A 15,406-nucleotide genomic window follows, 5' to 3' on the forward strand; every position below is an offset into this window, starting at 1 on the left:
TCCTTAGGAATATTGAAGTCTTGAAAGTAAAATGGGAATGGTTACCTGGGAAAGCCAGTCCAGAGGTTTCATTTGCTGAGCTCTCCGCCGGTTGCCCTGTCAAGAGTTTGGCTTTGCCTTCCTGGAAAAAAATATCTCAAGGAGCACGGTGGGATGTGTCAGCCCAGAGCTATCTGTAAAGGGGATCCACTATGAAACTAAACTGCTGCGTGTTCTTGACCCTTGTTGGCTTTCAGCCACGGAGCAAGTTTCACAGAAATGGATCTAAGTGCCGTTGTATAAACCTTGCTTCCCATGTCAGAAGTGGTGCTAGCCCCTTGCTGGCAAGGAGCGTGCCCGGCTTCTCTTCCAGCGAGAGCGAGCCCTGCAGCACGTGCATCATGGGCCAGAAATAACATGGGATGCTGGGCATTCCTGATGGGAAGAGTGGGCGATACTAAAAGCAACTGTGACTATACAAAACACAATGTTTGGATGCTGAGTTGCTCTCTGGTGCATTCTTTGGGCAGCATTTCTCTTCAGCAGCTGACCACGAGCAGTTTTTTCTGCCCCTACCAGCACAAGAATAACGTATAGCACAGGAATAACCTATAGCCCCCGTGAGCGCAGTGGCTCTGTCCGCTGCCAGCCTCTCCCACCCACTGACTGAGCTGTTTGGGGCAGCGACCTTAAATTTCTGTGTTGCTGTCAAATGCCATCACACTTTTGAATCTCACTGCGTACCTAACAGAAGTTGCTAACCAGTCACTGAGGAATCTTCAAATCACCTTGCTGGTCCTGGAGAGCTATATCCCAGTGTGGTTTCTCTGAGCTAACTAATCCACCTCGAGAATGGATTTAGCAAGACAATTTATCAGTGGAGATTTGCATTGGTATATAATTGGTTAAGGATATAAGCTGAAATTCAAATTTGTACTTAGATACGGTTTTTATTTAAAACAATATCCTACTTAGGATTTCAGTAACATATTTTACAAATCACTCCTCAGATGCTTTTTCTGGAGCTCAAATGGTTACGTTATAAATGAAGAACGGATTCAGGAGGCTTCACAGTATTAGTGAATATCTTGTAATGTTTTCCAGATGGCAGAACATGATGTAATCCGTACTGCCCAGTTTGTTTCACTGCACTGGATACTCTGTCATACCCAATAAGTAATCAAGAGACTTGAAGAAGCTCATCAGGCTGTTATGACGATAGCTGGTTAATCCAAATGTTCTTTATTATGTTATGAAAACTGCAGATTAACAAATCACTTGTTGGTGAATGCAGGAAGATTGATTGCTATTCAAAGCTCTGCGAGAACTAGATACGCAACTCGGATTAGTTTAGCTCAAGCTACACTTCAGTGAATGAATTCCATTTTCCTCAGGGCTATGAAGTAGTTTGCAACTGTTCAATTGTAGATTTCTCTAGCAGCACTGGGTAATTTTGACTCCTCTTCTTTGGAGAGGTGGTGGGAATGTTTATTTGTTGTTGCTTGCGTTGATCTGAAATAAAACCACAGCACTAGCATCACTGGTTGTGTGGGCATGGTGGCTAAGGTCAAATTAATTGCAGCTTGCAGTTGCTCGTAATTCTGCCAGTGTTCGTGCCATAATGTTGTTTACTAACCGGTGCTTTTATGAGGCTGACAGACCATCATTTGGATGGCAAACCCATCAAATTCAAGCAGGCACTTAGCTCAGGATTTTCTCAGCATTAATTGAAGGCGCCAGAGGTACTGCGTTGGGACGGCGCAGTCTTGCTGTGCAGAGGCAGGATTTGACGAGTACACGGGGAACGAAAGCTCCCTGTGCATCCTGACATCCAGCTGTGTAGGGTTTCTCACTTGAACCCACATCCAGGAAGTTTTCAAGGGAGATGAGGGCTGGGGTAGGAGATTTCAATCTACTGGCAGTTATCCTGTAGAGTGGGTTTTGTAGGCACTACTTTAGGCTATCCTACCCTTTGGTTAAGCCCAAAAAAATGGGATGGAGAGAATAACAGAAGAGACATAAATACATGGTATTAACTAGCTTCTGGAAAGGAGGAGAAAATTTCCTGAAGTGGGTTTAGTGTCTTGTGATTGTCTCATCATCCATGGAGCAGCTGCCCCTAGGTTGCCATTGGTAGGACACGGATTGCTGGGCTGGTTGATCTGATCCAGCATGGCACTTTCTACTTTGTCTTTGTGTGTTCAGGCAAGAAGGGTTGGAACAGGAGCCGAGAAACACTGGAAAGAGCAGTTTCCAAGACAGTTGTTGTTTTGAGGGTTGTACCATGTTTGCTTGTGTTGCTGTTTTACCCAGTGACTTCCTCATCTGGTTTTTGTCATGCATGGCATTGCTTGGCTGGTAGCTGTTTTTATTTCTCCTTTATCATGTCTCTGGGGAATTCCACAGTTCAGTGTCAAAACATCCCCTCGTAGGGGAGGCGGGAAAGAGGGGAGGTTTACATGATGCACGTCTCATTTTACAGTTTCCTGATGATCTTCACTTTGGCTGCTTGTAAGCAGCACTTGTTGTTCATAGTCACTCATTCCGGGCTCGTTTATTGACTCAAGCTGTCTTTGCTCACTGCGGTATTGCTGGTGATTAATGTGCTTTGCCGTTCTGATTTCTATGGCTTGTCCTGTGCAACAAAATTAATGACAGTGCCTTTTGGAAATTGAAGAGTAGCGGAGAGCTAACTACATTTTTCATTCCTCCGAGTCCAGGGGAAGGGCTGTGATGCTCAGTTTTACACAGCCTCTTTGCCTCTTTCTCTGCATCTTTTGCAAAGAGTATGTGGAAAATGGGCTCACCAGTGAAATAAGGGCTGGGAGAGGGGACAGAGAAGGGGGAAGGATGGTGTTTTCATGCCCTTCTTCCACAGCCCTTCTCCCTTTCCTCTCCTACTCCTCAACAACTTTTCCTTCAGGTTTTCTCCCATACAAAATCTTTCTAGTCCTCCTGATGCCCTGTCATGTCCTGATCTGCCAGATCCCTTGTTTCTCCTCTACCAACCCTTCTTTGGTTTTAACTTTTTTGTGTAAGAATTGACTGCTTCTTCCTCAACAGCTAAACCTTGTGTATAAAGCACAAAGAAGAAATATCCATTGCTTTTTCCTGTTGGCAAGAAATGCCGTAGAGAATCACAGCAGATTTGACACCTGGAAAGGTTTTTGCTCAGAAATCCAGTCCACTGACTTGGTTTAAGATGGTGGGAATGAAAATTCAGCATTTGTTTGCCTGAGAGAGGCCAGAGATTTTCAGAGCTGATAGAAAGATAAAACTTTATATTCTGGAAATGTAACATTTATCAAAGGCTTGAAAATGCTCTATTAACAGCGGCTTTCTGGCACTATAGGGTCTCTACTCCAAAAAACTTGGACTTTGTTGATGAAGGAGGGAGCAACTGTAAAAGACATTACCTTCCTGGGGAGGAGTAGGGAGCCCTTTCCTGTATTTTAAAGAGACTATAAAACAAGTCGAAATCCTGCCTCAAAGGATTTTTGGCGGGCAGAGCGCTGCTGTAAGCGTAGATTTTGTGTTGGCTCAGCGCACAGACGGCAGGTCTCGTAGCCGTAAGCGCAAAAGGTCAGGATTGCATTTAGCCCATAACTATCAACTCTGTGATACACTATTAGTCATAGAAACTTGAGAAATTTGTTAAGATATTCTGAGTTTGATTTTGATATATTGGGACAGCTTTTAAAATTCCATCACTGTTTAAAGTGGTACTGCCAGTAGGAAAGTCAGTTGATCAAAATACAGTGTTTTTAAAAAATTTTACTCCTCTTATGCTTGTTTGTGAATTTACAGTCATCTTCTAATTTTAAGAGAAAAAAATGATCTGTAAGTGCAAAAGCTGTCTGTCTAGAAGTAAATTCTTTATGCATAATATGGTTAAAATACTTCAATGTGACTTTTCAGTTGCAGGAGTAGTACAAGGTCATTTTAGCAGCAATAGGTTAAAAAATTATTCAGATACAAGTAAGATTTTTTTTTTAATGTTGCAAATGTTCCTTTAAATGTCTTAATTACATTTTTCTTTCCACCTCAGCCCTCAATTTCTAATTAATCCCAATTAGGTAATTTTTATTCATCAGTAGTGCAGTACCATATTTTGTCATTGTTTCCTAGGAGCTGTGTTTATCTAAATCAGCTGTGTCAAACCATAACTTTCATAGGAAAGCTACGAACCACTTCTCCTTGCATAAATCACTTATTTTAGTCTTTAAATGTCAGGTTGTACATATTACCTTTGCCCTTTTTCTTTAAAGGTGGAGGATTTTATGAAGCAGTCATGTGACATAGTCTGTTCAGTCTTCTGTTCTACTTACAGAAAAAATTATTTTTGCAGAAATCATAGAGCAGGATATCCAACCGTATTGCTCATTTTTTCCCCATTGATAATAGGTAAGATCAAACTGATAACCATCCAGAAGTCTTGTTCTATGCAGAGACTCTTGAGTAGGTTAGGGGGGGGAGTGATGAGACACTGCAATGTGGATGGGACAAGCAAAATGGATAATCACTCATGTTTATCCATCAGTCAACAATAACATACTGTGGCACGTCAGACAATTTTACTGTAATTAAATATTTTCTATTTAGATACGTTAAACAAAATAGTGTCTCACATTTGTTCATATTGTTGCTCATTCTTGCTTACCATGTCAGTGTATTTCTGCTCTCGAAGGCAGTTGCAAAAATGTCTAATTTTTGTGCTTATTCTAGATAAGTTGAGCACAGAAATTTAAATTATTAGCTCAAGAAGCTATTACTTTCCGAGAGATACTGGCTTACTCTTATTTCAAATTGTTTCACATTCTTGTATATCTATGTAATGCAGAAGGAAAATACATGTTTTCATCTGTATGCCATCAAAAGGATTGTGTGCCATTAAAAAAAACCCTCTTCCAAAAGCAAGAGGTTTTTTTCTGGCAAAGGAAGTCCCTTTGGGATTAGAGTCCCAGATTGGAGACTGGCAGGTCAAATTCTTTGTCACTTCTAAACTAAACATATATAATGTGAAAGCTATTTAGCCATGTCTGAATCTCCATGGTGCTATTTTGAATTATTTTTCGGAGCGCATATAGGAAAAACCTTGAAAATTTTTTACTTTAAATAATTTTTATTTTTTTAAAATCAGACTTGGAAATAACTAATTTATTTAAATTTGTGAATACAAAGCTTTTAAATAAGAGGGAACGCACATTAAGGAACAAATTGCATGGAATAGTGCTGATTTCATCTGGTTTAGTAGGGATTTTTTTCCTATTCTATACGCCGATACTTTTGTCAAATGTGACTAGTTAAGTACTACCGAATAATACCTGTCCTTTCAGTTACTATGTATAGGTAATTTTCCCCCTTGATTTAATGAAATTTTTGTTCTCTCTGCAACTGTTCAAGATCTTAGAATCCCATTGTACCCGAAGGTTTTGAAAATCAAATATTAATTATTTTCTAAAGCTTTCTGATAAGTATCAAGGTTATTGGTAGAATTTTCTTTTAGTAAAAATACTGAGTAAAATGCAAATGGAAGATTTTTCCTTGTACAATTTTAAAAATCATCCTTCAATGCTTCTTATAGTGAAAATGTCTTTATGCAACAATGTGATCTAGTCACGATGCAGAATTCCTAAACTATTACAACTTTGGAAGGTGTTTTTAAAACTTCATTTCTGATCTTGAATTTAAAAAACATAGAAATTTATGTTATTGTGTAGTCTTGAAAAATTCTATATACCATTTTTAAATAAAAGCAAAGATTTTCCTTAAAAAAAGAAAAAAGATTTCTTACCCAAGACAGCCTTGCCATGGAAAAAGCTTTGTTCTGCTGTTTTGCAAAGAAATCTGCATGTCTCAGCTAAAAAGAACACCACCTTTTTATTAATTAAATTGCATATCTCAGAAACTGGTTTATTTAATTCTGTTATGAAATTATAAAACTCTGCGATGGAGAAGGTGTGGGTCCACTGCCTGCCCATTTGAAACAGATCAAATTAATTGGTTAGTAATTGGTAACATCTAGTGGAACCTGGCAGATGATTTTGTTGTCAATGCATTTACTCGATCGTTACTCTGCAAACTATGACATAACATAACATTAACTTACAGACTGTCCTGGCCTTAAGTTCTGTTTCAAGCACCCTGTTCCCTTTCAAAAGATAAACTTGCCATAGGCCAGTGCTTATCTGCCTGGCTTCCCTCCTGACTGAGATTTAAGCTATACTGGCTTGGACAACGCACGCAGTTGAACCTTGCTAATTTACGTGAGTGCTCAGCAAGAACATGGGGAATTACTGAATTTTTATCAGTAAGAGGAAAAGCTCAAAAGCAAAGATAATGAATCAGAAAAGGTAGCGTATTCGTTTAACTTGATGATACTGGTTTGTTATAATTACTTAGGCTAACATTTAATAGTTAATGATATTTCTTTTCTAGGTCAGTAAAAAGGAAGAGAACATAGGGTATCTTACTGCTGTGTGTGGCTGTTCAATCTTTTGTTAGAAACATTTGTGCCTCCAGTGTGTAATATTACTGTGTTGATTAGCAAAGGCAGATGAAGGTCTATACGTTTTGGTTTTAATCCTTATTGTGAATGGGATGGTGGTGGCGTTTGTAGAGAAGACATCTACTTCTATTGAAAGCATAATGTACAGACACAGGAGAAAGGACCTCAAGGTAGGATTTATTTTTCTTAATTGTTCCTATTGCCCTTGACAAACATGCTTTTTCTCAAACATGACTCAGAGTTGTTGTTCCCAAATGAGTTACAGCAGATACGGATGCCATTCTATGAAGTGCTTAATGTGGTTTGCAAAACAACTAACAGTGAGATAACTGTGGAAATGTTCTCTGCTGCTTTCAGATGCAGACAGTCTATTTTTGACCTGGAGACCAATATCAAGCCCTGGATTTTGTCAGGTCAGGGAGTGGGCACCGAAGACCTTATCTCTTTTTTTTCCTTTGTTGACAACATATCCTTATCCTTCCTGGGTCCTGGGGTGACTGCTTGATAGTGCTGGTATTTAAAACACCTAGATAGGGGAAGTCATGGACTTCTTTTTCTATTTTTAAGGATGCTCATTAAAGTTGCTAGCAAGGCTCAGTGAGCCGCAGAGGTGCGGGACGAGGCTGGGGGAGAACGCTGCTAGTGAGACACACTGCTAGGGAAGCCACAGAAAAGCCTGCCGCCTTCAGCAGTGCTTTGTTAAACAGAGACGTATTAAAAGCATAGATTAGTGTTACATAAGCATAAACGATTTGCAAGTATTAAATATTTTATACATGTCTTCATTTATTTATTTATAGTTTTTATTTAATAGGTGTACTTTCAGGAAAAGTGTCTTTTTCTGGTGCATTTGGGAAATTTTTAATTAAACAGTTAAATTTTTTTGTTTGTTTTTAAGTAGGGCCAATGCAATTACATAGTGTTATATTTAAGGAAAAGTTATTTATATGCTTTTTTTTTTTTAAGATGTACTGTTAGATAAGCAGCAAAACCTCAATTATATGCCTTCATAAAGGTAAGGAATTGAAGGAAGCTTCAAAATAGCGAATAGAAGGAGCACATCAAATTCTTGGCAAACCATTAGAACGCATAAAGGAGTGTTGGTCTGTGTTGGAGTCTGGTAGTAGCCAGATTCACTCATGTTATGTTAAATGAATTTTTTTGTTTAACCATTTAGTGTCTTGGCTCGACATTGCTCCCCTGCCCCAAATTCTACAGTGTTGAAAGAGCAAAGCAGTTTAACTGCAGAGTTACTACTCTGCCTCTGTTTGTGGGTTAATAATAAAGAATTACATAACTAAGAAACTGAATGTTTTAATTGGCTTTATTTATGTTGGGATTTCAAACTAGAACAAAATAATACAATCAACTGTAACTCTGTGAAAATTTAAGAAATCTGCAGCTATAAATAATGCACAGTTTTCCAGAAGAAATGATGAGTATCGACTCAAAAGAAAAAAATCTCGTAAGAGGTTGTGCATAGCTTCTTATTGTTACAGTATCACTACGGATAAATATTGGTGGTTTTGGCAAAATGGTAGTTTTTCCTCTGTTTTCAGTCTATTTCATATCATAATAGCTCTTCCTTTACTGGAGGGGAGGGGGCAAAGGGAAAGAGAAGAAACAATTTATTCAATATAGGCATTTAACTGGTAAATGGTTCCCTATCTAAAGACACATTTGCAAAACAAGCAGGACTTTGAAGGAGGAAGTGAAAATGCATGAACTTAGGTGTTAACACAAAAATGAATGCTCTTTAGTGTATTCAGACTGTATAAAAATTAATTATTAATAATTGTTAAGTTGCCCCTGTCTCTTCAACTTAATCATATGATGGAAAATATATTACAGGAATATTTTCCTCATGGAAAATATGGAATTTTCTTTTTGTTCAGTGGTTACTGAGGTTTTTTTATGCCATTCGTTGGCATGCCTACCGACATCAACCATCATTGTGTCATCAGCAATAGCCGTGAATTATACCTGAAAACCAAAATGAAGATGACAAATAATACGTATTTGAACTTGCGTTAGTGAAGCCTGGCAGAAGCTAGCATTTAACACCTGCATCTATATAACCTCATTAGGCAATGGATGCAAATCTCTGTATGAGGAGGAAATACTACTTTGAACAGGGGAAAACTGAAATTCTTTCATCTTTCAATGTAAGTTTTTAATCGGAGAAAATGTGGTCATCACAGTGGCAGTTCACACAGTCCAGTAGCTCATTTATGAGGTCTTCCCTGGACGTCTCCAATGTGCAAACTGCTCTATGTCTAAATTTTTGTTATCGGCAATATTAGTCTCATGGGGTTTTGTATGAACTGGTTTAAAATGGCTGGAAACCGTTTTATGAAATCTGACTAATGGTAATCTGACTCAGGGTATTTATGTAGCAAATGAAAGTAAGTGCTACATGTTGGTATTGAGTAAGATTAAAAAGCAGTTAGAAGAGCTGAACAGGTATTCCTTGATATTATACTTCTTATTTATACCAGTATAGATAATTTCTCAGTTACAGTCTCAGGTGGAAACCAGGAATTAAATTAAAACCACAGAATAAATCGTAGCTGTTGTCCACAGAGTAAATCGTATGCCCCTGTTTTTCCTGTACTGACAAAGATCTTCATATCCTTTAGGAAAATGTTGACAGTGTGTCTTATTAATTACTATTATGATAAATTATTTCTGTTGCAGTCATCCCCATGAGTCCCACTCCTGTATTAACTAACTATGGTCGTAGTTGTTGTGTTAACTAAAAAATCCAAATCACACAACTCAGTCATTCCTTCTCCTGGGAGTTTGTAATTCTGGCTACATAGATTTGTTAAATACTCTTATAAAAATTATAAATTTAGCAGCATAGACTGTTCTGAAGCACTCTCTAATCCTGGGGATTTTAAGTGTAGATTAATCCCCAGTGACTCCCAGGACTAGACGAGTAGATACAAAAATGTTTACCTGTTAAGAAGCGTACAATCTGTTTTTCAGTGGATTGTACGTTTTTTCTGGTTAGAGATCTGTAGAGTTGCTATATGGAAGTGTTTATCTTTTTTAGTGTCATTCCCCTGTCTTGAAACTGTCACAAGAAAAGGAAAAAAACTTGGAGGGAAAAAAAGAAGAAAAAAGAACTATAGTAAAGAATGAGCTGCTTTGGTCCCAGCCAGATCCTCTCTACCTCTCCAGTCAGAGTTGGGATTTCTTCTTTAAGCCACCTGTCTTCAAGGATTTAAACAGCCAAAATGTTCTATGTGGGTAGTAGAAATGGCTTAACATCCGCAACATACTGGTATTTTCTATGTTAAAATTTGTTGTGGTGACTTTTTAAATTTCCCAAACCCCAGCTTTCAGGCTCCTCATGTATCAAACAGGTAATGCAGGTCAGCACAGTATTAGAACTGTGCTGAACGTAATAGATTCCTTCAGTGGTATTCAGTGCTGTCCTTTCACTCGGAGTTTGTTTTCTAAAGCAATGACCCGTGTTTTTCTACTTTTGTTTTAGCTGGAGTGAAAGCTATAAAGTCTCTTTTTAGCAGATTTTACCGCTGATCTTCAATATTGTTTGAATACAATGTTTCCCAGTAAATGGAGTAGCAAAGAAGATCTAATAATCTCATTGCTGATGCAGCGTTGTATGTCCAAAGACTGGAGTTGCTAAACTATGAGCTAAACTTCCCAGTGCTGGCAGCGACCTGCTGCAGACAGCACTGTCAGCAAAACCTGCGAAGGAGTTTAAGCTGCAAATTACTAATTTGCACAATATATCAAATATCACCTTGAGGTTTATTTATATTTTAAAAATACTCTGAAGCCGTTGTTAAGGTACACTAATAAAATGAGGAAGGAATTCTATTCCTTAGGAATAATTAGCTCTGGAACAGTTCTTTACATGTACCTTTTTACTCAGTGTGTATATATTATAGGCATATAACTAAGCAAATTTTGCAGTTTTAGAAATCCTATTATACCAATAAATATATTCCATCTTATTCCCCCCAAAGAGCAGCAGGGAGCATGAATTCTTCCTTTCCAGGAACATGCGAACACATTTATATTCCTTTCTGTCTCTTCATGGTATATCACAGTGAGCTTGTACCAAAATTGGTATTTTAGAGACTCGTTTCAACTCTCTCAGAATTGAACTCGCATGCAAAGTTGCCAAAGGCAGTTCGTTTGGGGTTTTCTGTTTGTTATCTGTTAGTCCTGCTGGAGCTTGAAAATTTCCTTTTTAGAATTAGCAGTTCTTTTTCTGAATCTTTGCTTGAGGAAACATGCCAGGGAATCCTCCACGTGTTCTCTGGTATCTAAGCAAAATAGATGTTAATGTCCAGTATTAAGCTTTGTTAAACAGCCCACAGCATGAATAAATACTGAATTTCTCAATAAAATGACTAAAGAAAGAATGGGGATCTTAGCTTTGTTGAGCAGGAAAATAATTTGTGTTCAGTAAGTGATTTGAAATACTCCTTTATGAATAACTGACGTGGGACAATTTGAAGCCCAAGCCCAATTAATTCTTATTGATGGATCTTAAATCTTAGAGCTGTTACATTCATTTGTTCACTTACATTTTTGTGTTTGGGAGAAAACCAGAACAAAATTGACCTTAAGATAAACCAACTGATGAACCTGTGGAGGTGTTGGTAACCTTGGCCACTCTCATCAAAAAGTGCCCCCTAAAGAGCCCGTGGAATTAGTCATTTTTTTCCTTCGTAGTGCAACTGGGACACAAAAAAACCCCTTTTCTTTAGCAAGATATGCTTGGACGCCCTCCAGTCGAGTGGGAACAAAGGGTTGTCTGTCAGGGTCCCTGGAGCCCCCACATCTGCTTTATAAAACAGGATGTGGGGAAGGGTAAAAATCCTCTCCATCTGTGACACTGACACGGCTGTGAGAACACCTGGAATTACTAGACCCAGCATTTGAAGCTTATCGCTGGAGCTGATTTCTGATAGACTAAATGCCTTTAGGGGCCGAGTTTCCATGTTGTGTGGGAGCTTAGTGTTAGGGCAGATTCTCCACTGGAGGATCTGGACCCTAAAATCTGAACCCAGTCCTCCTTTGGAAAATTAGAAAATAATTTCAACAAACAACTTCTGGGAGACCGTTTAGCCTGTTATTAGCTTTTATTAAAAAACAAAAATAACAACAGCAAAAAATTCCTTTGTGTAATTTTTAGCGCATTTCACTATCCACTTAGAATTTCGTAAGCAAACGCATCAAATTTATGCCTTTATTTTTGTTAATTACTTTAAGTTGATTGCACTTGTGTGAATGTCCAGCAAAGCAGAGAACATCAATCACACAACCAGGTTATTTAAGGGAAGTTCCTTCTGTGCTCGAAAGAGTATTAAAAAATACCTGTGCATTTTCAGTAGAGTGAAAGTGTTTCCTCTGATCAATGTGCAGTGAAAATGGCCCAAGTACGTCATACTATCCGTCAGATTTTAACAGAATGTAATTCAACAGTTACTCAGATAATTGGCTAGCTAATAAAAAGAAGAAGAAATATTTTGGTGGACGACTTGAGAAAGGAAAATTGTTTCTAGACTTCTTCATACTAATTATTCATCTGTCTCTGTTTTCAACTAAAGATGCTGTTGGTGAATTCTGTCAACAGTTTCAAATAACTAGTGATGTTTAATTTGTTTAAAACTGTCTTATGTCTTTGTGTATCATGTAAAAATATTTCTTGGGTTTCTATTATTTTATTTGTTTCATTTGCAATGGGGAAACAATAATGGGCTACCTCTAATACTTCTAGATTTCAGGAATAGCAATAATAAAACTTGTCTGGGCAACTTATAAAAGGTCTGCTTTCTATTTCAAAGATTGTTTGTTTAAATCAGTGGCCTAGTTAGCTGCATATTAATAACTGTAGAATTTCTTAATATAAAAATAAAGAATCTGGTTCAGAATACGTGTTACAATATATTTTAGAAAGTAGTCATAATAAAAAAATGTGGTTGCAGTCATCTTTATTTCTGGAATTTTAAAGTTTGCAGGAAAACTCTGAAATGGAAAGGTTGACAGCCATAATTGTAATTACGTGTTCTTGAAACTAGTAGGTGAGTATGTTAATGACTGCTTTTTGTATTCACTACTTATCAGTTATGATAGCACATAATGTTAAAAGTTCATCAACTTGTTTTTGATGTTTTTAATATTGAAAAAAACCCTGCCTAGTGAGGAGGATACGCAGTACGGATTGAGAGGCAACTGAGTGCGTGAATTCTTGTTGTTTCATTTTTATGGCAAATCCCAAATGTTAAGGATGCTCACGGCTTTTTCAGTCAGCTAAGTTTCTGCTGTTTTTCTTGAGTACAAGTCTGAATGATGTGCTCAGAGTTTTAAAATTTGATTGTTTTGGAAGTCAGCGTCGGCTACTAAGAATGAGCATTCAGTCTCATCTCTTCTATAATTGTCTTCTTAAAAGAAAATCTTTAAATTGCCACTAACAATAGAGTTAGTGTGTCAGCTGGGTTGATTACATCCTTCTTAACAGAGAAGTCTGCGAAATACTGAAACTATACCACTGGACGTATTTACTTCATAAGTTCAAATAAAGGTAACGATAAGATTGTTTGAAGGATTACTTTTAAATTTAAGAAATAGAGAATATTTTAAATGGAAAAAACCTATGAAATTAGGTGGTGGGAGGAAAATCCTGGTGACAGAGCATTTGTGTTCATATGGCTCACAATTTGCCTTCACTCGTTCTTCTGACAGTCTTAACGCTGTGTAATCCTCCGTAATCTAAAACTGGGTATGCAGTGCTTTTTCTGTGAAATGAAATATCAGCTAGAGGGGGGAAAAAAAAAAGGAAGAGTAACAGTTAAAACAAAAAAAAAACCCTGTATGTAACAGAGGTTTTTCTAATTACTTGGGAGAAAGTATCATAGTTGCTGTAACTTTTAGAATAATTTTCTGTTACTGTACTGCTGGCAATCTATTCAACATTTAAGAAATTTGTATTTCTGTATTGCTGTTCTGAGAGGTTTGAGTTGCACATACAGCTAGAAGCTGCTACGCTGTTGGCTTGTTGGAAAAGAGTACAACGAAGATTTCCCTAGACATGGGCTGTTATAGTAGAAACATTTTATTTAAAAGCCATCTCATTCTTTGTGAATGTTCTAAAAGTAAATTGTTTATGTTAGAAAGTTTTTTTTTTCAAAATAGTACACCTGGCTTGAATTGGCACTATTTATCCTTTTCAGTCAAATATTTTCAAAGTATTTTTGTTAGTAATTTTAAAGTATATTTCTGTATATTTCTAAGAGGCACAGTATAACGAAGTATAACAAAGATGAAGGACCATTGAATGGTGGTAAGGAAAAACAATCTCTTGAAAATGGCTTTTCATCAATATGTGAGATTAGTTAAAATGTTACATAATTTCTGTTTCTTTGAAGTTAATATATTCATATTAATGCTGGCAATGAAGTAGATTTTCTTGAAATCCTCACTGAGCTCAGTAAGTAGTGTTCTGTGCTGTCCAGAGGGTACAGGGAATGAATGCAAAGGAGTTTTGATATTACAATTAAATGTCAGTATACTACAACAGTTGAACAATATTAGCTTTTCATGTCAGTCAGACAATGCATTGAAGTGTTTGGCATTAGATTTTGGGGGGATATATAGAAGGTATATAACATAAATATTGTTAATTACCATTAATTCACATATTATAATACAGAGGTCACCTAATGATTATGTTTAACTATTACAGTGTTTTTACTGTTGCATTGTAAAATCGTAAAGGATAGAAACTTTGTTTTCCTTTGCATGCATTTAAATATCTTGAAAGGAGTTAATTTTCTTTCAGTTGTATAGCTGTACTTTTCCTTTATGGAGCCAGTTTTTTTCTTCTAGCTTAGGGGAAAGCATTCGCCATACAAAAATACCATAGTGTATTACCTGTACCCTTTAAAATGGAACGGAAATACAGAGCCATTTCATATATCATAAATTCCCTGTCTAGACACACACATATATCGTGCAATCTCTTCTTTCTTCCGTATATGGTGATTTTTTTTTTTTTTTTTGGTAGATGAGCTTAGGAGGCTGGAACCTAGCTAGCTTTTTTGAAAAATAGAGTTTGTATTAGATTCCTTTTGATTTTTATACCCAAACTGATTATCAATGCTTTCTTCTCAAGTACTTTTAAGGGCTATGTAAAACAAAAATACATGGGAAATACCTGGTAACTCCTGTAAGATCTGTGAAGAGTAATGACTGGACTAGAGAGAGGATGAAATTACAGACAATGCAATACTCTACCGTTATACTGCAATAACTAATTAAAAACGTAATAACTAAGTAAAAGCCTGAGGATATTATCTTTCGCACAGTCTGTCAGTGCTAGGAGAAGAGTGGGCAGTTGCAGTAAACCTGCTGTATTACCCACCTGGCCATAGGCGTGTGGCGGGGGACCCCAGGCGTAAGGACTGCTCGCCCCTCGCTCTGCGGTGGCATCACTCGTGAGGCAGCGTCGGGGCGGGCAGGCGTCCCGCGGCGCGCGGGGCTGCGTCGACAGCCTCATAGCCAGAGCTCTCGCCCCCGGTGTGGCTACGGCTTAGATTGCATGGGGGCTGAGAGGTCTCGGTGCCCTTCCCATAGGCGCTGTGCACATCTAACAGGAGTGGTTGCCTCTACCTCAAAGACTTTGTTAAGGATTAGAGGGCTTTAGCAAGGATTGTGTGGTTTCATTGCTCTGAGCGTTGGAAAATGCAGTTGTGGCTTACGCGGGTAGAGGTTACAGTCCGGTTTGAAAGATGAGCTACAGAGGTTCCCATAATACCGTGAATTAAATAACGCGAGTTGAAGCACGACAGAGAAGATAATAAACATGAAGAGAAGAAAGGAGAGGAATAACACCGACAAGTGAACTGGGCACACAGACTAGTTCTGGGAGTACTT

General features: G+C 37.7%; 1 protein-coding gene across 4 annotated transcripts in view; it reads left to right on the forward strand.

Annotated features, from left to right (window-relative positions):
* Positions 1-15,406, forward strand: part of RBM20 (RNA binding motif protein 20) — a 109,207-nt gene that overhangs the window by 18,063 nt on the left and 75,738 nt on the right. For 3 of the 4 annotated variants that reach the window (XM_059821026.1, XM_059821028.1, XM_059821029.1), the window contains exon 1: positions 6,264-6,332. The exons of the other annotated variant lie outside the window; for it this stretch is intronic. In XM_059821026.1, coding sequence (XP_059677009.1) covers positions 6,319-6,332 — 14 coding nt within the window. In that variant the 5' untranslated portion in view covers positions 6,264-6,318. Of the gene's footprint in view, positions 1-6,263; positions 6,333-15,406 lie in introns of those variants that run through there. 4 annotated transcript variants of the gene reach the window in all.

The sequence above is a fragment of the Gavia stellata genome, chromosome 9 (genome assembly GCF_030936135.1).
Source record: "Gavia stellata isolate bGavSte3 chromosome 9, bGavSte3.hap2, whole genome shotgun sequence".
NCBI lineage: Eukaryota > Metazoa > Chordata > Aves > Gaviiformes > Gaviidae > Gavia > Gavia stellata.